Source organism: Pituophis catenifer, unplaced genomic scaffold, assembly GCF_029215685.1.
Source record: "Pituophis catenifer annectens isolate HBS135680 unplaced genomic scaffold, rPitCat1.0.hap2 SCAF_2, whole genome shotgun sequence".
NCBI lineage: Eukaryota > Metazoa > Chordata > Lepidosauria > Squamata > Colubridae > Pituophis > Pituophis catenifer.
Genome location: NW_027256882.1, coordinates 183,561,904 through 183,585,011, shown reverse-complemented (window position 1 = coordinate 183,585,011; position 23,108 = coordinate 183,561,904). Strand labels below are relative to the sequence as shown.

The window sequence follows — 23,108 nt, the reverse complement described above, 5'->3', positions numbered from 1 at the left end:
CATACAAAGATTATAGGCAGCTCACAACATCCCTAAAACATAGTTAAAGACAAAGGTACCTTCCCTCCAAGTGCCAGACCAAACATTCTCACAGTTCAGCCCAATGCCTGGGGGAAGAGCCAGATTGTCACAGCCTTTCAGAATGCTAAAAGGGTAGAGATTCCTCTGATCTCCAATGGGAGGATATTCCTCACCAAGAAGACACTCCTTCAAGTCCCATCTAATGGCAACATTTAAGGGAAGGGAACTTGAGTGTCTCCACCCCATCTAATCTAGTAGGACAGGCAGATACCCTCAGGGAGAAGCATTTCTTTAAGTAACCTACTGTAGTCTTGTGCCAATAGGGCTGTAAAAATGATAATCAGCACCTTGAATTAGAGCTGGAAAGCAACTGCATGCCAGTACAAGTTACACAGCAGTGGTATTACTTGAATGAACCACGGGGTATCCAAAATTGCAAGTGCTGCTGCATTCTGGATGGTTACAGCTTCTGGATGATCTTCAAGGCCAGTTCCATGCGAAGGCATTATAATAATTTAAATGGGAGGTGACTAAGCCATGGGTGACTTCTTCCCTATACTATTGCTTGCAGCTTATCCAGGTGATCAGCTCTGTTCTCTTTGTAGGCGGTAGGCCTGTATCGCTTGTGTGGCTCAGCAGCAGTGAAGAAGGAATTACATGATGCCTTTGAGAGAGATAGTGCTGCTGTTGTTCTTTCTGAAGATCTTTATCCAGACATCAATGTGATTACAGGTTGGTGCCTACAACTGGACTCTTGTTAGACTTTCTGACTGACGAAGTTCCCAGTGGATTCTGGAAAGACTTCTGGAATTAATAACATGTAGGCAAGTCACATTGCCAGTACCAACATAGAGTGTGGAAAAAACCAATTTAGAAACACCCTGGAACTCATTGACTGCTGGGCCAATTAAAACAAGTTTACTGATCTTATTGAAACATTTGCTCACCACCACCACTATTATTACGAGATCAAGGCTCTCTAGCTATGATCCTTCTTCCCTGTGTGAAGTCCAACAGAGATAGAGGTTCTTGAGGTTCTCCTTGTACACCCAACCTTTTGAACCCACTCTGCATTTCTCCGTTGCTATGCAGTTCTTTCCTTCTTCTTTACAGTTCAGATCACAGTTAAAAAGCTCAAGGAATTCTCTGACTCTTATGTGAAAGGTGCTGACTCTTCTGCAGATAGCTTGAAGGTGCTGGAGAAGAACCCATGTAGGCTGCTGGAAACTAGGTTTTTCTCTGCAATCTTTTCCTGAATTCAGGCCTTCCCCAAGTTTACACAGACTTATCAGTCAGGCAATGTACATCTTGGTCCACCTCTTGGAAAGCTCAACACAGGATTTCTGAAACCATGAGAGAACTTAGTTTCCCTTTGCTTGGACTAACCTTTAGTAGAAATGAAGTCTGACAGGATTTCAACATTGCATTTCTGAAAGGTCAGGAGATAAAGAGTAGGTATGAAATTCATTCAATGCTAAACAGATTGGCACATTCAGAACCACTAAGAATGAGCTCCTTAGTTTTAATTGGGTGCGTTACACAACTTCATTTATCATTTTCAAAGGGTATGGCACCACATTATTTGAGAACTGCTGGTTTAAGGAATTGCAGATCAGTGCTCAATCTCAAATGCTACTCTATAAAGTAAAAACAGAGTCGTAAGGAGACAAAACTTCAAGCATTTGTATTCAATATTTCTGTGCAAAAAAGTTTATATAGATGAAAGAGACAATCTTTTGGGGATTATATTGCTAATACAACTAAAGATATGGAGACTGTATGAATAATGTAATCTTTAATTAAGGTTTAATTGGGAAAACCTCAAGGCATTTTGATGCTATTTCCCACCCTTTTGAATACCGTGGATCCAAATACATATTTTATAAAGTAGATTTGGGCCACTGGAGATTTTCCCATGATGGGGAAAAAAGGCACATCTCCAATAAAAGAAGAATGTGCCCAATCCTGTATTAAAGAGAACTCTGCCAATGACCAAGAGGTCTAGAGCCAGGGTAGCTCAAATTTCCTGTGACTACCAGCCCCCATGTTTCCTCTGTGTGTTGGTCCACTTCCTTTCATGATAAAAGGCAGGTCAGAGTTAGCATTTGATGGCTGGCAGTGAGTCCTACAGCTCAGGACTTAGCCAATTGCCGTTATTTCAGCAGTGAAACTGGAAATGGAGCTGACAGCTCCTCTTATACTGCCAGGTTGACTGTCAAGGTTGCCAGGTTGACTGACTGGGGCTCAATGGATGTGCCCCAGCTCTATTGTTCCTTTCTATATATTGTTTGACAAATGATGTGAAAGTATGGTTTTGAGCAGCAAAAGATTCAACTGTGTTGAATCACTTTGCATTACATCAAAATGAATAGAACAAGACAGAACAATAGAGTTGGAAGTGACCTTGGAGGTCTTCTAGTCCAACCCCCTGCTCAGCAGGAGACACTATTCCATTTCAGACAAATGGTTGTCCTGTCTATTTTTAAAAACTTCCAGTGTTGGAGCATTCACAACTTCTGTAGGCACTTGACTGATTAATTGTCCTAACTGTCAGGAAATTTCTTCTTAGTTCTAGGTTGCTTCTCTCCTTGATTAGTTCCCATTCATTGCTTCTTGTCCTGCCCTCAGGTGGTTTGGAAAATAGCTTGATTCCTTCTTTGTGGTAATCCCTGAGATATTGGAACACTGCTATCATGTCACCCCTAGTCCTTCTTTTCATTAAACTAGACATACCCAATTCCAATCTGTCTGCTTCCTCCCTCTGCTATCATTTTGCTCCCTTATCCAACCAGTGAGGAAAAAACCCACTCACATATAAGTTTGTGAATCAGGATTTTCATGTCAGGAAACTTTAATATGGCACAGATCTTGAAGTACCACTATGATACCAGCCTTCTCTAATAAAGATGACAGTTGAACCTAGAACAAAGATAATGTTGAATTTTGTTTTCTGTTTTACTCCTTTCCAGGGATCTTGAAGGACTATTTGCGTGAGTTACCCACTCCTCTTATCACTGACCCCCTATATCAGGTGGTACTGGAAGCTATGTCCAATAGGACAGTGGGACTGGAAGTGAAGGAGACAACAACAGCTCTTCTGAATTGCCTACCAGAGGCTGAGAAGGTGAGGAAGTCTCAGGTTGAGAAAGAGAATAGGTCTATCAATCTCAGACTTAATCGGCCTTTAAAAATCTTGTTTTCTCTGTTAGACCCAAGGGTAACCTCTCACGTTTACAAAGATTTAGTCTTTGTAAACAGCAACAGATCATGCCCCACATTTCCTAATCATACCACAACTAATCACAACGATTTACTACATGTCGATTTCACAGAAGATGCCATTGAAAAGGCATTATGCAACCTAAAACTATCTCTATCTATTGGCCCTGATGGATTATGTGCCTACTTCTTAAAAAAACTCTCAACCACTATAGCAGAACCTCTTAGCATAATCTATGAAATATCTTTCAGAACCAGCTCATTGCCTAGCTTATGGTCACTAGCCATGGTCATCCCTATCTTCAAAAAGGGTGATCCCAGTCTAGTTGAAAATTACAGACCAATCTCATTATGTTGCGTCTCATGGAAAGTCATGGAATCAATCATAAACCAATCCATTACCCTCTAGTTATAGACAAACAACCTACTCTAACAAGCAGTTTGGCTTCAGAAAAAAATTGTCCTACAATCTGCAACTCTTACAAAACAAAACAAAAACATATGGACTTCACAACTCGACCAGGGTAAAGCAATAGACGCAATTTATATACACTTCTGCAAAGTCTTTGATTCAGTAGTACACGACAAACTACTTCTAAAAGTAAAATCTTATGGCATTCCCAGATTCCTGCATAAGTGGATAGCTGCATTCCTATCAACACTCCTAAACTGGCAACCCCCTCGCACCCGCAGACAACTGCAAAGCTTCCTGGGGTTCGCGAACTTCTACAGACAATTCATTCCCTCTTTTGCAAGAATTGCTAAACCTCTGACGGACCTCCTAAAAACAGGGAGTCCAGCAACAAAACCCCGCCCAGGACAACCTGTACAGTGGGACCTGACCTGCCAACAAGCATTCGAAACACTAAAAGAAATGTTTGCAAAAGAACCAGTCTTAAAGCATCCTGACCCCAAACAACCCTTCGTCATCCAAGCAGATGCCAGCGATGTGGCAGTGGGGGCCATGCTACTCCAAAAGAACAGCCAAGGGAATCTACAACCTTGTGCCTACACATCCCGCAAACTCACCGACACAGAAAGACGATGAGCGGCATCCATAGGGTCATCCCAAGGCCTCAGCTCAGCGTTTCACCCGAGCACCAATGTGGGGGCGGAGAGACTGAATGCCATGGTGGAGGAGTACCTGAGGTGCTACGTGAACTATCAGAAATCCAATTGGGCGGACCTCCTGTCTTTCGCTGAGGTTGCGTATAATAATGCTGTTCACAGTAGCACGGGGCTAACCCCGTTTAAGATAGTGAGCGGCATGGACTTTGTCCCAATGCCTGAGTACCCAAGGGAGCCTCCCTCCTCAGTCAGCTTGACCGATTGGATGGCAACACTGAAAGCAACCTGGGAGAATGTCAAGGAAGTGCTAGCTAAGGCAGCACAAACCTATAAGAAACAGGCAGACAAACACCGAGCTCCCCAAAGGCCTTTTCAATTGGGGGAGAAAGTTTACCTCTCCACAAAATATTTGAGGTTAAAACTTCCTAGCAAGAAATTGGGACCAAAATTTATAGGACCATTCTCCATAGTAAAGATAATCAACCCAGTCACAGTGCAATTGAAGTTGCCCCGATTGCTAGGGAAGATACACCCGGTATTCCATAGTAGCCTCTTAAAACCCGTGGTTGGATCGACCCTGAGGCCATTACCCCGTGAGCCCCCAGGCCCCGTGGTCATAGGGGGCCAGACCCATTATGAGGTGCAGCAAATCCTCAATTCGAGGTGGCACAGGAGGCAACTCCAATATTTAATCAAGTGGAAGGGTTACCCCTTATCAGAGGCATCTTGGGTAAAGAGTCAAAACATCCAGGATGATCGCCTTATAGCCAAATTTCATGCAGAAAATCCAAACAAGCCTGGTGGGGGGTCACATCCCTAAACTCTACATCTGTACTCAAATTGTTTTGCTTTGTGCAGGTTGCCCTCGGGAAGTGAGGGGAGCCAAATGTCAACTTGCAAAGCTTTCAAGTTGCCATGAGCAGGAGGGAGGGAGAACTGAAGTGAATTCCATGCATTTTTCTGATCGCAATCAGAAGGAGGGTGTTAGGTTTCACAGCCAGCCAAAGTGGTTAATTGGAGAATGTGATTTATGACATGGCCAGGGGGGAGGGGAGAGACAGGGTCATAGGGGAACATAAATCTACGTGGGGTCAGTCCTGACTGCATCCGAGTATTGCTGGAATGGTGCTCCTAATAAATCACTATATTTCCTTTGAAGTTTGGATCATGGCTCATGAATTAATTAGGGCATCTTTCGGAAACTTGACAGCAAGTAGTCAAAATAGGGAACGCCCTATCAAACCCTGCAACAGTTAGCAGCGGCGTCCCCCAAGGAAGCACTTTAGGACCCACACTCTTTATACTTTACATAATTGACTTTTGCGATCATATTATAAGCAACTGTGTTCTCTTCACTGATGATGTAAAACTATTCAACATCACCCTACAGAAAGACCTTGACTATCTATCAGAATGGACAAACAATTGGCAACTCCAAATCTCAACCAACAAACAAAACAAACAAACAACAAACAAAACAAAAAAAAGTCTCACACATTGGCAAAAAAAATCAAAACATAAAATACAAGCTGGGCGGATATGACCTTGTAGATGACCCTCACTCTGTAAAGGACCTTGGAGTACTCATTTTTAATGATCTAAGTGCCAGAGCCCACTGTAACAGCATTGCCAAAAAAGCATTAAAAGTTGTTAACCTAATCTTGGGTAGCTTCTTCTCTGGTAATATTGTACTACTAACTAGAGCATACAAAACATTTGCTAGACCAATTCTCGAATACAGCTCATCTGTCTAAAACCCGCAGTGCATTAATACAATTGACATTAATACAGACATTAATACAATTGAGAGAGTCCAGAGATATTTCGCGAAAAGAGTCCTCCATTCCTCTACCCACAATACCACCGCAATACCTTATACCACCAGACCTGAAATTTTGGGCTTAGACAACTTAGAACTTCGCCGTCTTCAGTCCGACCTAAGTGTAGTACATAAAATTATCTGCCACAATGTCCTACCTGTCAATGAATTCTTCAGCTTCAACCACAACAATACACGAGCACATAATAGATGCAAATTTATGGCAAACTGCGCCAAACTGAATTGCAGAAAATATGACTTCCATAACAGAGTTGTTAATGCCTGGAATGCACTACCTGACTCTGTGGTTTCTTCCAAAACTTTACCCTTAGACTTTACCCAAAGTCTTTACCCAAAACTTTACCCTTAGACTGTCTGCTGTCAACCTCACCCCATTCCTAAGAGGTCTTTAAGGGGCACGCATAAGTGCACCAGCATGCCTACCGTCCCTGTCCTAATATTCCCTTTTATTCATATCCATTTCATGTATTCATAATTATGTTTATACTTATATCTGTTATCTAATACATGCTTGATGAAAATAAATAAATAAAAAATAAAAAAATGTATCATTAGAGGACTTCCCTATGGATGGACATCCTGAATACTTTTCTGTTTTCTTGCTGATGTGAAAGCCTGCACACCTCTTCCTAGCAGTTCATTATTGTACTTGATTAAGCTCTTTCCTTCTTTGTTATTGACAAAATGGGCTGAAATAACTTCTTATTTCCATTTTTAGGCCACTTTGACAATGCTACTTGATCACCTTAGTTTGGTTGCTGCTTTCCATACCTTCAATCGCATGAATGCCCAGAACCTTGCTGTGTGCTTTGGGCCTGTGCTTCTGAGCCAATGGGCAGGTGGGACCATAGTCTCCAGATCTGGCCAACAGCATTGCACCACTGCCAGCACCAGAGATTTTAAACATCATCTTGAAGTATTACACTACCTGTTACAGACATGGCCAGGTGAATGTGCAAGAGGCTCAAAGGCATCTCTTCCATTCTTGGGGACAAATTTCCTTTAGCTTTAGGTGCTGGGTTCTTGCCAATCACTTAATGAGTTCTAATACTTTTTGTTGAATTATAATGTGATATGAAGAATTCTTCTTAGCATTTTGAGCTTTATGGTACTTTGTCTCCTTATTTGATCAGTCGAGTTAGTTGGTTGATAAGTCTTAAGGATATTTCTAGAGAACAAATAAGAAGCATATGTAAGCTGGACAGTTAGTTTGACCAAACAACATATTAAACAAAGCTATTTCTAAATATTGGGTATAGTTTTAGACTTTGAGTCAAATTGTGGTTAATTTAAGGTGGTATAACTGCAGTTATTGCTGTAAGATTCTCTGTATCATCTGAACCTGGAAGGGGGGGCTATTTAAATAACCTTCCCCTCTGGCCTTTGGTCATAAAGATGAGAAGCTGGAGCAACTGTAAAATAGGGATGTTATGGTCACAGCATATATTTCCCCATTTTGTTTTCACTCCATAAGAACAGAATAATGTGTAAAATAACAATGCAAAAGAAATAAGGACATTCTCATCCCTATGAGATGAGAATCAGTGGTGGCACTGATCTTGTTGGGGCTGCCATTTAAAAATTATAATTAAAAAACAAAGTACTAATCCACTTCCCCAAAAAGCTCAAACCAGAAAATGATCACTGGTTGAATCAGTCCCTATAAAAGGGATTAAAATAGTAGCCAAAGTAATAGTCCTCCAACAAATTGGTGCTCTCAGTTTACTGGGAGTTGCCTTTGGTGATATGGGTGACTATATAGTGCAAATAAGTAAATAAATAAATACTTTGAACAAACATGATGAGAAGCAAAGGCTTCATATGCATTTTTCTGAATGTTGGATACTTTGGTCCAGAGGTGAAATCTAACAGGTTTTGACAGGTTCTAGAGAACTGGTAGCAGAAATTTTGAGCAGTTCGGAGAACCGGTAGCGGAAATTTTCAGTAGTTCAGAGAACCGGCAAATACCACCTCTGGTTGGCCCCAGAGTGGGGTGGGAGTGGAGATTTTGCAGTATCCTTCCCCTGCCACACCCACCAAGCCACGCCCACGCCCACCAAAGGCTTCATATGCATATGCAACCGGTAATAAAAAAAATTGGATTTCATCACTGCTTTGGTCTTAATACCGGTATGTTTAATAAATACATATGGAACAGGATGTGATGTTGAGGTTGTCCCAGACCTCAACCATGGAATCATATTTCCTAGGTAGAACAAGATTCCACTAAGCCACATGTAACACCAATGAATCCAGAAGAATGCATATGAAGCCTTCGCTTCAAATAATAGATGTATTCATATTCAAATTGATTGACTCACAATATCTCAGGTGATTTGTGTATCAGTATTTGTGAGGTAAGACTTTTTAAAAATGATGCTATGTTCTGAGCTCAGCAGGCAGATTTGAAGTTTTGGATTTCTTAATCTAGAAATTAGCTGTGTGTTCTTGTGCACTTTGGGTGACTGTCAGCTTCCATTCCCTCTTGCCCTGCTTACCTCATTTTGCCTTCCTTCTTAGTGCCACATAGGAAGATGGAAGATGGGGAACGTACCTTTCCAAGCAAGCAGGCCTGTCATCAGTGCAACCCTCCCCTGGATCTGCAACTGTCATACACTACTGTCACTACTCGAAGTCACCCAAGAGGATTGGAAAGTCCTCCAAGAAATCGTTATGCTGGAGACTGGAGTGTGTGTGGACAGCAGTTCCTGGGACCCTCCAAGCCAGGCAGTGAGGCTGACTACGATGAGGTGGCAGGGAGTGAGAGTGACAGGGAAGAGGAGAATGAGGAGGGGGCTTTGAGGAAAGGACTGGCACTCCATAGCCAAGAAGTCTACATGGGTGATTTTGCCCTGGTGGAGGATCCAGAGACTCCCTTTAGCCCGAGGCTTAATTTGAAAGACTTTGATGCTCTCATCGTGGACCTTGAGCAAGAACTCTCCAAGCAAATCAATATCTGCCTATGAAGAATTCTCTCAGGACTTTACAGTAGAGCATTGCAAGCCGAAGTTGCCTCACCAAGTTCTTTTTTATGACTTGCAACCTATGCCAGTATTATTTCTGGTCACAGATTTTAACTTGTGGGCTTTTGCTAATATTGAAGAGCCAACATGAGTTCTCAATGATTGATTGAAAGGTCACCGTTGCTGGGATTCTCCTCAATTTATATGTGAACAGGGAACAGAAGAGAGGCAGGAGCTCTCATATATTTCAGTGAAATCTTCCTCAACTTGGAATCTTCCAGATGTGTTGAAACTCAGTTCCTATATTTCCCAGCCATCATGGCCAACACACCTGTAAGGCACATGCTGGGAAAGGCAGCTTTAAATGCTTCCAAGGAAGAGAGGATTTATCCATGGTTTTCTTTTCTTGAAAAGGTAAAATTGAAAATGTAATGTTTTTGTGCATGTTTTCCTAATCATTCAGAGCACTTTACTCATTCTTGAAGGTAGATCAATGTTATTCTGAATCTGTATCTAGAGTCCAGACTGAAACACAATAGCTTGCCAAAGACTGAGCTGTGTGATTGGGGCTCCTTTTTGCTCCTTATTTAACCATTGTGCTCTGGGTTGGCTATACTAGGTTAAGAATTTCTTGGAATCACTGAAGAAGCATCTTTAGTGGATAATCTGATTGGTACTGGGCAGCTAGGAGCCATATCTTAAATTCCACACAATTTTCCCCATTTCAACTTTGCTTCAAGGTATTGTGGGAAATTAAAAGGGCAGTTTCAAATTAAGGGAAACACTTTGTTTTCAAAGCAGTGGAAAGATTTGTAATAGCAAAGATACTACATTTTGTAATTTTTAGCTTCTTTGGCGATAGTAGCTTATCACAAAATCATATAATCATAACCATAACTATGGTATTGAGTCCAATGTACTGCTGTAGTGCAGGAATTCAGGTTTTAAAACATCCCTGTTTTAACCTATATTTGAACATATCCAGTGAGAAGGATTCCATCATCACACCGGGGAATTGATCCCATTGCAGAACATTCTATTGGACTCTGTCTTCCTGTAACTTAAATTAATTATTGCATAATGAATTATTCCTGTTCTCTGGGTTAATAGACTTCTGTTTCTTCTGTGTGACAACCTTTCAGATATTCAAGGAATGGTGTTATAACCCCTGCCCCCCCACATTTTCTCACAATTAAATATTAATAAATTCTTCAATTTCTCTTGGTCTTGTTCCTTGAAAATTCTTGTTACCCTTTTTTTGAACCTGTCTCAATCTTTCTTAAGTAATAATGGCCAGAACTGGTCAATACTTGTGGCTGGATCAGCCAGGTATTTCATCTATTACATATATGTGTAATTTTCTGTTTTCAACTTAAGAAATTTTAGAATCGTCTCTATTAAATTGAATTCTGTTACTTTCAGCTCATGTCTTTATCATGATTATTACTGAATGTTATTTTTTTTCAAGGCAATTGACTATTTTAACTAATGTTATATCATTTACAAATTAGAGAAGTATTTATCCCACCTCTTCATCTAAATCAGGACTGTCAAACTCACATCGTCACGGCATCATCACATGACATATTGCGACTTTTTCTCCTTTGCTAAACTGGGTGTGGGCGTGGCCAGCATGTGATGCATCTGGCCCGCGGCCCACGAATTTGACAGCCCTCATCTAAATCATTAATAAGGTAAATGAAGAGTACAGTGCCGAAGTACAGCATAAGATCTCTGTCCCCATGTGATAACTTTGACTCATCAAACTAGATTGATTGTTGAACAACCATAATGAGTATTTTGGGGATATTATTTTAAGCTGATTGTCTATTGTCATGCTATCCATATTACTAATTATAATATTTGGGGGAATTTTGGCAAAGTCTGAACAATTGTACCTATAGCATTTTTATAATTTACTAAAGAAGTTAACCAATCAAAAATAGACGGTTAGGTTTGTTTTTGATAGATCCAGGCTGACATCTTGTAATTATGGAATTGTTATCAGCTGCCTACAGATCAACCTCTTCAAGAACCACTCTCAAATCTTTCCAGACATCAATGTCAGACTGATTTGTAAGTGGTTCCTCAGATTCTTCATTCCCCCCCTTTTGAAGATAAGGATTCTTCTCCTCTTCCAGTCATCTGGCACTTTATCAGTTCTTAAAGACTTCTCAGAAATAATGCCTAAAAGTTCAATTAGTTTTTTAGCAAATTCTTTCAGTACTCTCGGGTTAGCATATTCATCTGAACCTGGCAATTTAAACTCATTCAGAATAAATTTCTCTAGACTTGCTATGATCAGTCTGCTGTGACCAAGGCCCAAGTAGTGATTACCAAACACAATTCAGTCCTCAACGAACTTATTTTATTAAAACAGCTGAGAATTAATTCATTATCAGCTTAGTCCAAAACAAAATTTTTAATAACAAGTCCGTCAAATAAAATATTAAACTATTAAAACATTGAGCAACTTGCTGACCAGATTATTTTACTTTGAGTGCATCTGTATCTAAAGATACCCACTGAGCACATTCCTCAGATTTACTAACACTATCTCTGAAAATTGGGATATTTTTTAAAAAATCTTCTTTTGTTACTCTTCCCTCCTTTGTTCTACTTGTATTCCTAAATGTTCTCATATTTTCATTAACATGTGCAGCCTCATGGGCTTCTTCAACTAACCTCCATCTTTTCTCTTCATTTAAATTGTTTGCAGTTGTGCTTTTAGTATACCGGGCTCCTTTTCCTAATGTCCCCAGCAGTCTCTTAGGACTTAGCATTCTTACCTGTCCTTCCTTCTTCAAAGTCTGTTGCAATCCAGTTCATTCTCAGTTCAATGCTTCAGATCTATCCTGCCATTCAAAGCAGGTTCATTGCACTCCTACTAGGATCAGAGACCCACACCCTGATTCTTTAACATGGCAGCCTCTGGAGGATATCTTATCTTGCCCCGTTCTTGCACATTTTTAGCAGAGTGAATGTTATATTTTTTTAGACCGTTGGCATTCTGGTATTTGTCCCAGTAGGCTTATTCAGTTTTACTAAACAAGCTTCTTGGAATTCTAGCTCTTTCTCCACCCCATCCAATGATATCACTATCATATCTCCATGCTGTTTAAACAGGTAAGTAACAGGGAAGAAGTATATTTATTTAAAAATCCCCACTAAAAAAATAGATGTGTCCCCCAAGGGTAGGAGGAAAAAGAAAATCCAGACCTTAGAAAAGAGAAAGAAAATATCTATGCCTAATATTGTGCAATGTGCAAAATGATTCAAATGTATGAATATTTGGAGAATGTGGATTGTTGCACATTCAGTCTTAGGGGTGAGTGCCTGCTTTAGAATTGGAGCTCTGAAATAAGTCTATATGGAAATAAACGGGGGAAAAAATTAAGCTTTCTGAAAGTTACTCCATATTATGAGGGGATGTTGGGGATGCCCATTAGTAAAATTTTTGGGAGAGATTTTTGTTGTAGACAATCAATTGTAGACAATTAGGGCATCTGTTGGAACCTTTACACTCTGAGCTCCATTTTAATGTGCAGTGTTATAATATGACCTTACCTTCATCTAATCCAGCCATTGCTTTTTGGTAGCAGCTCAGCTCTTGAAAAATTGAGATCTGGGGCACAGAATGGTCAATTAGCTTTAAAAAAGGAGGCTGTTCACCAACGGAATGGCAGTTTCTGCTGCATTTTAATCCATTGTTATTGGAGTAAGTCAGCAGTTTCTCTATAGGTATTTATAAAGCCTTATTTATTCAAGAGAAACATAAGTACTGGGAAGAAAAAGTGAATCCTCCCCACACCTCCACCTCACTATCCAGACAAGCAATATTTGAAGTAGTGATTCTCGATCTCATCAAATTGAAGTCCACATATATCTTGGACTTGCTGAGGTTGAGAGATACTGGTCTGAAGCTTTGGAGCAAAAATGTTGAATGTTATGCTGTTGCCCATGTGTCTTGTTCAAAATATTAACATGAGATAGATTGTGGCAGCAACTGTACACTCCTAGCAACTTGAAGTGAAACTTAGTCTGTCATAAACTGAGTCTGCAGGAAAAGCATTAAGCCCATTTTAAGCAATATTCCATTCTCCACTAAAGCCTAATGTGTGGGCCTGGGGGAACCTGTTTTAAATTAGAGAGGCATTGGGCACTCATCATCCTGATAGAGAAATATGGTATGGAAGATGTAGGCTTTTTAAAGATATGTATGTCCTTATGGACAATTAAAATACTTGTTTACATACTAATATATGTCTTCCTGCTTGTTTATGTTTGTATGCATTTCTTTACATGAGTGTGTGTATCAGGAGTGAAATGCTCCCGATTTGGACCGGATCTCCCGATCCAGTAGCAATGGAAGCGGGTGGTTTGGAGAACCGGTAGCAAAAATCCCTCCCCCCCACATGCCCAGCTGAGCCGCACAATCATCAGAGGCTTTTTTTTTACTTTTAAAAGCATTTTTTCTACAACCTCTTCGGCTGAAAAAATGCTTTTAAAAGTAGAAAAAAAAGCCTCTGAGGATCGCGCAGCTCAGCTGGGATCGTCAAAAGCTTTTAAAAGGAAAAAAGCCTCTGCTGATCAGGCAACTCAGCTTGGATCGTCAGAGGCATTTAAAAGAAAAAAAGGTTTTTTTCTTTTAAATGCCTCTGACGATCCAAGCTGAGTTGCCTTATTGGCCAATCAGAGAGCCTTGGTAGTACAGTGGTCTAAGGCACCCTGTTATTAAGCTGGTTATTAAGACCAGCTGCCTGCAATTACTGCAGGTTCGAATCTCGCCAAGGCTCAAGGTTGACTCAGCCTTCCATCCTTTCTAAGGTAGGTAAATTGAGGACCCAGTTGTGGGTGCAATAAGCTGACTTTGTATAAATATACAAAAGGATGAAGGCTATTGCTGAGCACATTGTAAACCGCCCTGAGTCTCCGGAGAAGGGCGGCATATAAATCAAATTTAAAAAAAAAAAAAATCAGGCAACTCAGCTTGGATCGTCAGAGGCATTTAAAAGAAAAAAAGCCTCTGCGGATCAGGCAACTCAACTGGGATCTCAGAGCCTTTTGAAAGCATTTTTTACAACCTCTTCGCCGAATGGTTTTAAAAGTTAAAAAAAAAAATTGGCCACGTCCACCCAGTCACAGAACCCCCCCCCCCACACACCAAATCACGCCCACAGAACTGGTAGTAACAAATTTTAGATTTCACCACTGGTGTGTATATCCAAGAGATACAGTATATCTAATACCATATCTGCATGTACATATTTATTAAGTTTGGTTCTCTGTATATAAACCCATGTCAGATTCCTGTGGTGCTATGCAGGGGTGGGTTCTACTTACCTTTACTACCGGTTCGCAACGGGCTGCATGCATGTGCTTGCATGCACAGAAGCTTACTGATGATGTCGGGGTCCATGGGTGGAGCCTCCTGCTGGTTTTACTACCGGTTCTTGCGAACCGGTCCGAACCAGGGGCAACCCACCACTGGTGCCATGAATTGCAGACTGAAGGGAATCAATAATCCCTTATTTCTATAGTGGGAATATATTAATCACATGGGACCTATCACAGAAGACTGCTAAATGCAAGCAAAGAGACACTGCCATCTAGCTGTTTAAAGATCTATAGTACAGATATGGTAGTATAAATGTCAATTCTACATCAGCCAAACACTCAAGGATTTAATGTGTTACAGCCATTTTCTATCCAATCTGCTTGCTGGTTATCTTTAAATAGAGTGATAGATAGATGAGAGAGAGAGATTAGGTAGGATGGATGGATGGATGGATGGATGGATGGATGGATGGATAGATAGATAGATAGATAGATAGATAGATAGATAGATAGATAGATAGATAATGTACCACAAGGTCTAGCTGTGGTTTAAGTATTCTAGTTGTAAGACTTTTCAGTCTGTGATTTGAAAGAGTTTTTTTCTGAAGAAACACGTACTGATTATAATTAAGAGATATAGCCTTCTGTGTTCTATTGAGTTGCAGTCCATCTATCATTGTTACTGAAATATCATCATAGAATAACAGAGTTGGAAGGGATCTCAGAGGTCATCTAGTCCAATCTCCTTCTCAAGCAGAAGACTCGATACCATTTCAGACAAATGACTGTCCAGTCTATTCTTGAAAGCCTCCTAAGATGGAGAACCCACAATTTCTGAAAGTAAACCATTCCATTAGTTGATTGTTCTCACCATTAGGAAATTTCTCCTTATCAAGGTTGCTTCTCTCCTTGATCAGATTCCATCCATTGTTTCTTGTCTTGCCTTCTGGTCCTTTGGAAAATAGTTCCAATCAAGATGGCTAGATTGTACTATTATTGCTATATTTGATATTGTTGTCCAGAAAAGGATAAATTATTACATTTCCTCTAGAATAAAAAAATAACATGTAGGCAGGGAACAACCAAGAACCTGCATGCTGTGTGCGTGTTGGTTCTGCTCATCAATAAACAGACCTTTTTTCTTAAGCAACCTCCATTTTATTCCCGGCTTGGAACTGGAACTGGATTTATCCTACAAGAAGTCCTATACATGGCTAATCATAAGCGCTATTCAATTCATCGGTACTTAGTTTATATGCTTTAGATTTACTTCTGTATTTGCTATACAAGTGAGAAGCTGTGTTTCTGCTAGGCAATTATAAATAAACTCATTATTTTTAAAACATCCTTTACAGGTAGTCCTCAATTTACAACACAATTGAGCCCAAAATTTTTGTTGTTAAATGAGACATTTGTTAAGTGAATTTTGCCCCATTTTATGACCTTTCTTGCCACAGTTGTTACGTGAATCACTGCAGTTGATAAGTTAGTAACATGGTTGTTAAGTGAATCTGGCTTCCCCATTGACTTTGTCAGAAGGTCACAAAAGGTGATCACATGACCTTGGGACACAGCAACGGTTATAAATATGAGCCATTTGCCAAGGATATAAATTTTGATCATGATCATGGGGATGCTGCAAAGATCATAATTCTGAAAAACAGTCTTAAGTCTCTCTTTATTTTATTTATTTTATTTTTGAATTTGTATACCGCCCTTCTCCCTGAGGACTCAGGGCGGTGAACAGCCAGATAAAAACATCAAATACAAACATTAAAACACATTTAAAAATATATATAGATTTGGCCCCATTAATTAAAACAATAAGCAAAACAGAACAATTAAAAAACCCTTAAAAAGAAAATTAAGCCAGCCCGGCTTGTTGAAAAAAGAAAGTTTTAAGGGCACGGCGGAAGGCACTGAGGTCATGGATTCTCCTTATCTCAGGGGGCAACTGATTTCAGAGGGTAGGTGCCCCCACAGAGAAGGCCCTCCCCCTGGGGGTCACCAGCCTGCATTGTTTGGCTGATGGCACCCCGAGGAGGCCCTCTCTGTGGGAGCGCACGGGTCGGTGGGAGGTCGTCGGTGGCAGTAGGCGGTCTCGAAGATAGCTAGGCCCTATGCCATGGAGCGCTTTAAAGGTGATAACCAACACCTTGAAGCGCACCCGGAAGACCACCGGGAGCCAGTGCAGTTCACGTAGGAGCGGTGTTACATGGGAGCGCCACGCTGCTCCCGTCACTACCCACGCTGCTGCGTTCTGGACCAGTTGGAGCCTCCGGGTGCTCCTCAAGGGGAGCCCCATGTAGAGAGCATTGCAGTAATCAAGGCGAGAGGTTACGAGGGCATGAGTGACTGTGCACAAGGAATCCCGATCAAGAAAGGGCCGCAACTGGCGGATCAGGCGAACCTGATAAAAGGTCCCCCTGGTTACAGCCGTCAGATGTTCCTCCAAGGACAGCTGCGTATCCAGGAGGACTCCCAGATTGCGAGCCCTCTCTGTGGGGGCCAAAGACTCGCCCCCAATAGTCAGTGATGGAGTCAACTGACCATATCGGGATGCCGGGAACCACAGCCACTCAGTCTTGGAAGGGTTGAGCTTGAGCCTGTTCCTCCCCATCCAGGTCCGTACAGCCTCCAGGCACTGGGACATCACTTCAAGGGCATCGTTGGGGTGGCCTGGGGTGGAGATGTACAGCTGAGTATCATCAGCGTACTGATGATATCTCACCCCAAAGCCACGGATGATCTCGCCCAGCGGCTTCACATAAATGTTGAACAGGAGGGGCGAGAGGACCGACCCCTGAGGCACTCCACATATAAGAGGCCTCGAGGTCGACCTCTGCCCCCCTGCCAACACGAACTGCGACCGGTCGGAGAGAAAGGAGGAGAACCACCGTAACACGGTGCCCCCCATTCCCAACTCTTCCAACCGGTGCAGCATGATACCATGGTCGATGGTATCAAAAGCCGCTGAGAGGTCTAACAGGACCAGAACAGAGGAGCAACCCCTGTCCCGAGCCCTCCAGAGATCATCAACCAACGCGACCAATGCCGTTTCCGTGCTGTGCCCAGGCCTGAAACCAGACTGGAACGGATCCAGATAGGATGTTTCCTCCAGGAATTGCGGGAACTGTCGCGCGACCACACTCTCAACAACCTTCTCCATGAAGCGAAGGTTGGAGACAGGACGGTAGTTGGCCAATATTGCCGGATCCAGGGACGGCTTCTTGAGGAGAGGCCTCACCACCGCCTCTTTCAAGGCCGTGGGGAAGTAACCCTCACTCAACGAAGCGTTGATAACACCCTGGAGCCAGCCTCGTGTAACCTCCCGGGAGGCCAGTACCAACCAGGAGGGACACGGGTCCAGTAAACATGTGGCCGCACTAAGTCTCCCCAAAATCCTGTCCACATCATCGGGAGTCACAGCATCAAACTCCTCCCAGATAACATTCTCAAGACTATTCCTCGTCACCCTGCCCTGATCTACCCAGTCATAGTCCAAGTCCCCCCGGATCTGAGCGATTTTGTCATACAGGTATTGTCCGAAATCCTCCGCCCTGCCTTCCAAGGGATCCTCCCGCGCTCCCAGGTGGAGCAGGGAGCGGGTTACCCTGAACAGGGCAGCCGGACGATTCCCTGATGACGCAATAGAGGCGGAAAAGTAATTGAACTTTGCCGTCTTTATCGCCACTAGGTAGGTCTTAATATGCGACCTTACCAGTGTTCGGTCAGATTCAGCGCGACTGGCCCTCCAACCGCTCTCTAGGCGTCTTTTCCGGCGTTTCATTTCCCTCAGCTCCTCGGTGAACCAAGGAGCCGCGAGGGATCGACACCGGGTCAGAGGCCGCAAAGGCACGACTCGATCCAAGGCCCCACCAGCCGCCCGGTCCCAGGCAGCTACTAGGTCCTCGGCCGAGTCGTGTGCCAGATCATCAGGAATTGGCCCAAGCTCCGTCTGGAACCTATCAGGATCCATCAGGCGCCTGGGGCGGACCCATCTAATTGGGTCCGCCTCCCTGCGGCGGGGTGTAGCGGTACGAAGGTCCAGACGAAGGAGTGAGTGATCTGACCATGACAAGGGTTCCATATCTATATCCCCTATAACAAGATCACTCAACCACTGGCCAGAGACAAAAATCAAGTCTAGAGTGTGTCCCCCCCCGTGAGTGGGGCCATGAACTAACTGGGTCAGGTCCATGGCCGTCATGGAAGCCATGAACTCCCGAGCCATCCCAGACGTTTCACCAACGGATGGCAAGTTGAAATCACCTATGACCATAAGCCTGGGTGTATCAACTGCCACCGCAGCTATCACGTCGAGTAGCTCAGGCAGGGCTGCTGCCACGCGGCAGGGAGCCAGGTACGCAAGCAGCAAGCCCATCTGAACCCCATGACCCCATCTCACGAAGAGGGACTCACATCCGACAATCTGAGGCACAGTGGTCTCCCTCGAACCAAGACCTTCTTTAATAATAACCGCCACCCCCCCCGCCCCTCCCCTGGGCTCTCGGTTGATGGTATGCTCTGAAACCTGGTGGGCACATCTCGACCAGAGGGACACCTCCCTCCGGTCCCAACCAGGTCTCCGTAATACCTGCCAGGTCCGCTCCCCCCTCCTGGATAAGATCGTGAATGAGGGGGGCCTTATTTACCACAGACCTAGCGTTGCACAGCATCAACCGCAGGCCCAGGTCCTGAGTATCTAAGCCACCTAGTATCTGAGGGGAGCCTTGGGGGCCGGGGCGCGCAATTGCTCTCAGACAGTGAGTGCGCGTCCCCAACACATGATGTGGCCCCCTGCTCCCGCCATATCTGCCCCTCCCAGCCACCGTGCAAATGGTATTTCCCTCCGCCCCCTCCCCATTCCCTCGTCCAATGTCCTCCAAACCGTTACCCCGTGCCGGGCTCGGCTCTGACCTTGGTGGATTACCCCCCCATCCCCTTTGGTCGTCCTCCCGGTTCCCCTTAAAAAATTATTAAAAACCCTAGTTAAAAAACCCCTTAATCCCCGCTTTGAAACATGCCACCTCTCAGGGCTCCAAAGCCCGTCCTTAAGGTAGGCCTTTGATAACGTGGAAGGCCATCGCCGCGAGAGGGGGGCATCTCGCAGCGCAAGCAGGTCTGTCGTGGTATAAGCCATACATAGATGAGAGGTAAAAAGTCTGGTCAGGAGTTTGATAAATAGTCTAAGATGTTGGAGCAAGATGGATCTCAAAGCCGGTAGCTGGACTCCACTGCCCTCTCACTGCAGTGGGAGGAGTCCCGTGTCAGTACCATTGTAACTTTGAACAGTCACTAAATAAACTATTGTAAATTGAGGACTACCTTTATTAGAAGCAAAAAGACTTCCCTTGAGGTGCAATCTGATGGAGGCAATACATTATTCCTCTTTATAAATAATTGCAGATGCTTTAAAAGGTTCTCATAACTGAGCTCTCCCAAAAGGTGTTAAGTATGGTATAACCTGCTTTGCTTATTCAAACAGGGAGAAGACATGAAACCAGTAGTTACCGTGTGAAGCTTTGTGAGGTGCTCTAATAACATCTGAATATATGTTGACTCTTATTTCATAAAATAAATAAATCCTCAAAAAACTGAAAAAAGTGCATGGGAACAATTTAGCTGAGAAGCTAAGCAAAGTCTTGTCTGGTCTGTTTGTTTGTTTATTTATTTAGTAAGCTACATCAATTGTTCAAGCAACTCTGAGCAAGATACAGTATAGCATATTAAAACACTAAAGCAAGTAACAAACAGCAATAAGCCACACAAAAATTACATATTCATATTCATATTACATAATTAGGGGGGGAAATGGACTTAATGCCAAGTTTCTTCTGGACTCATGCTCAAATATGGAATGGGACAATTAACCACGGGCACATGTCTGCCCCCAATCCACTGCGGTGCCCCTACTGCAGCTGACCCATTGCGGGAATTTATTGTCAGCTGGTCCTTTGCATCAATTCTCCCTCACCAATGGTTTGCTAGTGCACCTCCAACGCACCCTCCTCCCAGGCAATTTGCTGAAGGATATTTGTCCCAGGCCAATCCACAGCCCAAGACAGACAACAGCATGTCCCCGCTCTGCCTTCCCATTGAACGCAGTCCCTTTTCGGCTCGGCTTCCTGAAGTGGAAACTGGAAAAGTTGGGGGGAGGGCCCGACCTGCTTTACTTTTACTTTACTTTTATTTGATTTGTATACCACCCTACTCCCGAAGGACTCAGGGCGGTGAACAGACAACAATAAAATACATACATACAAAATTTAAAAAGCAGAAATAAAATCGAATTAAATAGTTTGGCCCACACAGATTAAAACCCCAATCAATTTAAAACAAATTTAAACTTTGAGGATTAAAAATATTAAAATACTAAAATTGTTTAAAAAGAGGGAGAAAGTTAGGCCAGGCCCGTCTGGTGAAATAAAAAGGTCTTTAGAGCGCGGCGGAAGGTGCGCAGATCCGGGATCCTCCGTATCTCCGGGGGGAGCTCGTTTCAGATAGTAGGTGCCCCCACAGAGAAGGCTCTCCCCCTGGGGGCCGCCAGTCGACATTGTTTGGCCGACGGCACCTAGAGGAGCCCCTCTCTATGAGAGCATACCGGCCAGTGGGAGGCTATTGGTGGTAGTAGGCGGTCCCGCAAGTACCCAGGTCCTGAGCCATGGAGCGCTTTAAAGGTGGTAACTAAAACCTTCAAGTGCACCCAGAAGACCACCAGGAGCCAGTGCAGCTCGTGCAGGAGGGGTGTTACATGGGAGTGCAATGTCGCTCCTATTACCACCTGCGCGGCCGCACTCTGCGCCAGTTGGAGCCTCCAGGTGCTCCTCAAGGGGAGCCCCATGTAGAGAGTGTTACAATAGTCCAGGCGGGAGGTGACAAGGGCAAGAGTGACCGTGCGTAAGGAGTCCCGATCCAGAAAGGGACGCAACTGGCGAATCAGGCGAACCTGATGAAAAATCCTCCCGGACATGGCCGTTAAGTGCTCTTCTAAAGACAGCTGTGAATCCAGGAGGACGCCCAAGTTGCGCGCCCTCTCTGTGGGGGCCAATGGTTCGCCCCCAATAGTGATGGCACCAACTGACCATATCGGGACGTTGGAAACCACAGCCACTCGGTCTTGGATGGGTTGAGCCTGAGCCTATTCCTCCCCATCCAGATCCGCACGGCCTCCAGGCACTGGGACATCACTTCAAGGGCATCGTTGGGGTGATCTGGGCTGGAGATGTACAGCTGGGTGTCATCAGCGTACTGGTGGTACTTCACCCCGAAACCACGGATGATCTCGCCCAGCGGCTTCACATAAATGTTGAACAGGAGGGGCAAGAGGACCGACCCTTGCGGCACCCCGCATATGAGGGGCCTTGGGGTCAACCTCTGCCCCCCTGTCAACACAGACTGCGACCGGTCAGAGAGAAAGGAGGAGAACCACTGCAACACAGTGCCTCCCACCCCTAACTCTTCCAACTGGTGCAGCATGATACCATGATTGATGGTATCAAAAGCCGCTGATAGATCTAACAGGACCAGGACAGAGGAGCACCTCCTGTCCCTAGCCCTCCAGAGATCATCTACCAACACGACCAATGCCGTTTTCGTGCTGCACCCGGGCTTAAAGCCCGACTGGAACGGATCCAGATACGTCGTTTCATCCTGGTGCTGGGGGAGCTGTTGTGCAACCACACTCTCAACACCCTTCGCCACAAAGCGAAGGTTGGAGACTGGACAATAGTTTACCAACATTGCCGGGTCCAGGAAAGGCTTCTTGAGGAGAGGCCTCACCACCGCCTCTTTCAAGGTGGCGGGAAAGTCACCCTCACCCAATGAAGCATTTATAATCCCCTGGAGCCAGCCTCGTGTCACTTCCCGGGAAGCTAGCACTAACCAGGAAGGACACGGGTCCAATAAACAAGTGGTCGCGTTCAGTCTGCCCAGAATCCTGTCCACGTCCTCAGGGGTCACAGGATCAAACTCATCCCAGATAACATTCTCAGGACCTGTCCCAGTCCCTCCCCCTGAGACTACCTAGTCGGAGTCCAGATCGTCCAGAATCTGAGAGATTTTGTCATACAGATACTGAGCAAAATCCTGTGCTTTGTGTGCTGTGCTTTGTGTGCATGTAGGAGGCCGGGATGGTGAAGCTGCTTCCTTCAAGACATTCCACGCTGTTGCAGGGAGTCCCTTGGCTGAACGCTACAGATTCATGGCAAGGCAGCAGGAAGACGAGCTGACGGGCAGGCGGAGAATGTGGTACTTCTGAAAGGGGGAGATTGGCTAATAATAGAGACCTTCCAAGCACACACAGAAAATCAGGAATTCGTTTTCAGTTTCAGGATCAGGCTTCCTGAGTTCTGAAGAACATAACAAAAAAGTTTGCATAACAAAGCCCCCAAAGAAGAGGCATAATAAACGAGCAGGACGTCTCTTGGAAAAGGAACTGCCAATAATGAAAAAGAAAAGATATGTTTATCCCAAAATTATTAGGACTCTGAACGCATCACTGCCTTGATATTGGGGGAAGGGGGGAGGATAAGCCTGATATTGCTTTGGGAATATTATTATTATAGTAAAGCACTTCGTTTTATAATATACTGTAGTTAGAACTTAATCTTGTATGAGGAACTGCTACTCGTTTTTAAACAAGAATCGTCAATGTTTGG

At 43.8% G+C, this 23,108-nt stretch overlaps 1 protein-coding gene across 3 annotated transcripts in view; it reads left to right on the top strand.

The window, feature by feature from the left end:
• The window catches only part of SYDE1 (synapse defective Rho GTPase homolog 1), a 32,404-nt gene extending 12,405 nt beyond the window's left edge, over positions 1–19,999 (top strand). For 2 of the 3 annotated variants that reach the window (XM_070935282.1, XM_070935281.1), the window contains exons 5-8: positions 627–753; positions 2,991–3,145; positions 6,867–7,095; positions 8,669–10,402. In XM_070935282.1, coding sequence (XP_070791383.1) covers positions 627–753; positions 2,991–3,145; positions 6,867–7,095; positions 8,669–9,114 — 957 coding nt within the window. In that variant the 3' untranslated portion in view covers positions 9,115–10,402. Of the gene's footprint in view, positions 1–626; positions 754–2,990; positions 3,146–6,866; positions 7,096–8,668; positions 10,403–19,936 lie in introns of those variants that run through there. The other variant, XR_011599912.1, reaches the window with a different exon arrangement.
• Positions 20,000–23,108: the final 3,109 nt, after the last annotated feature.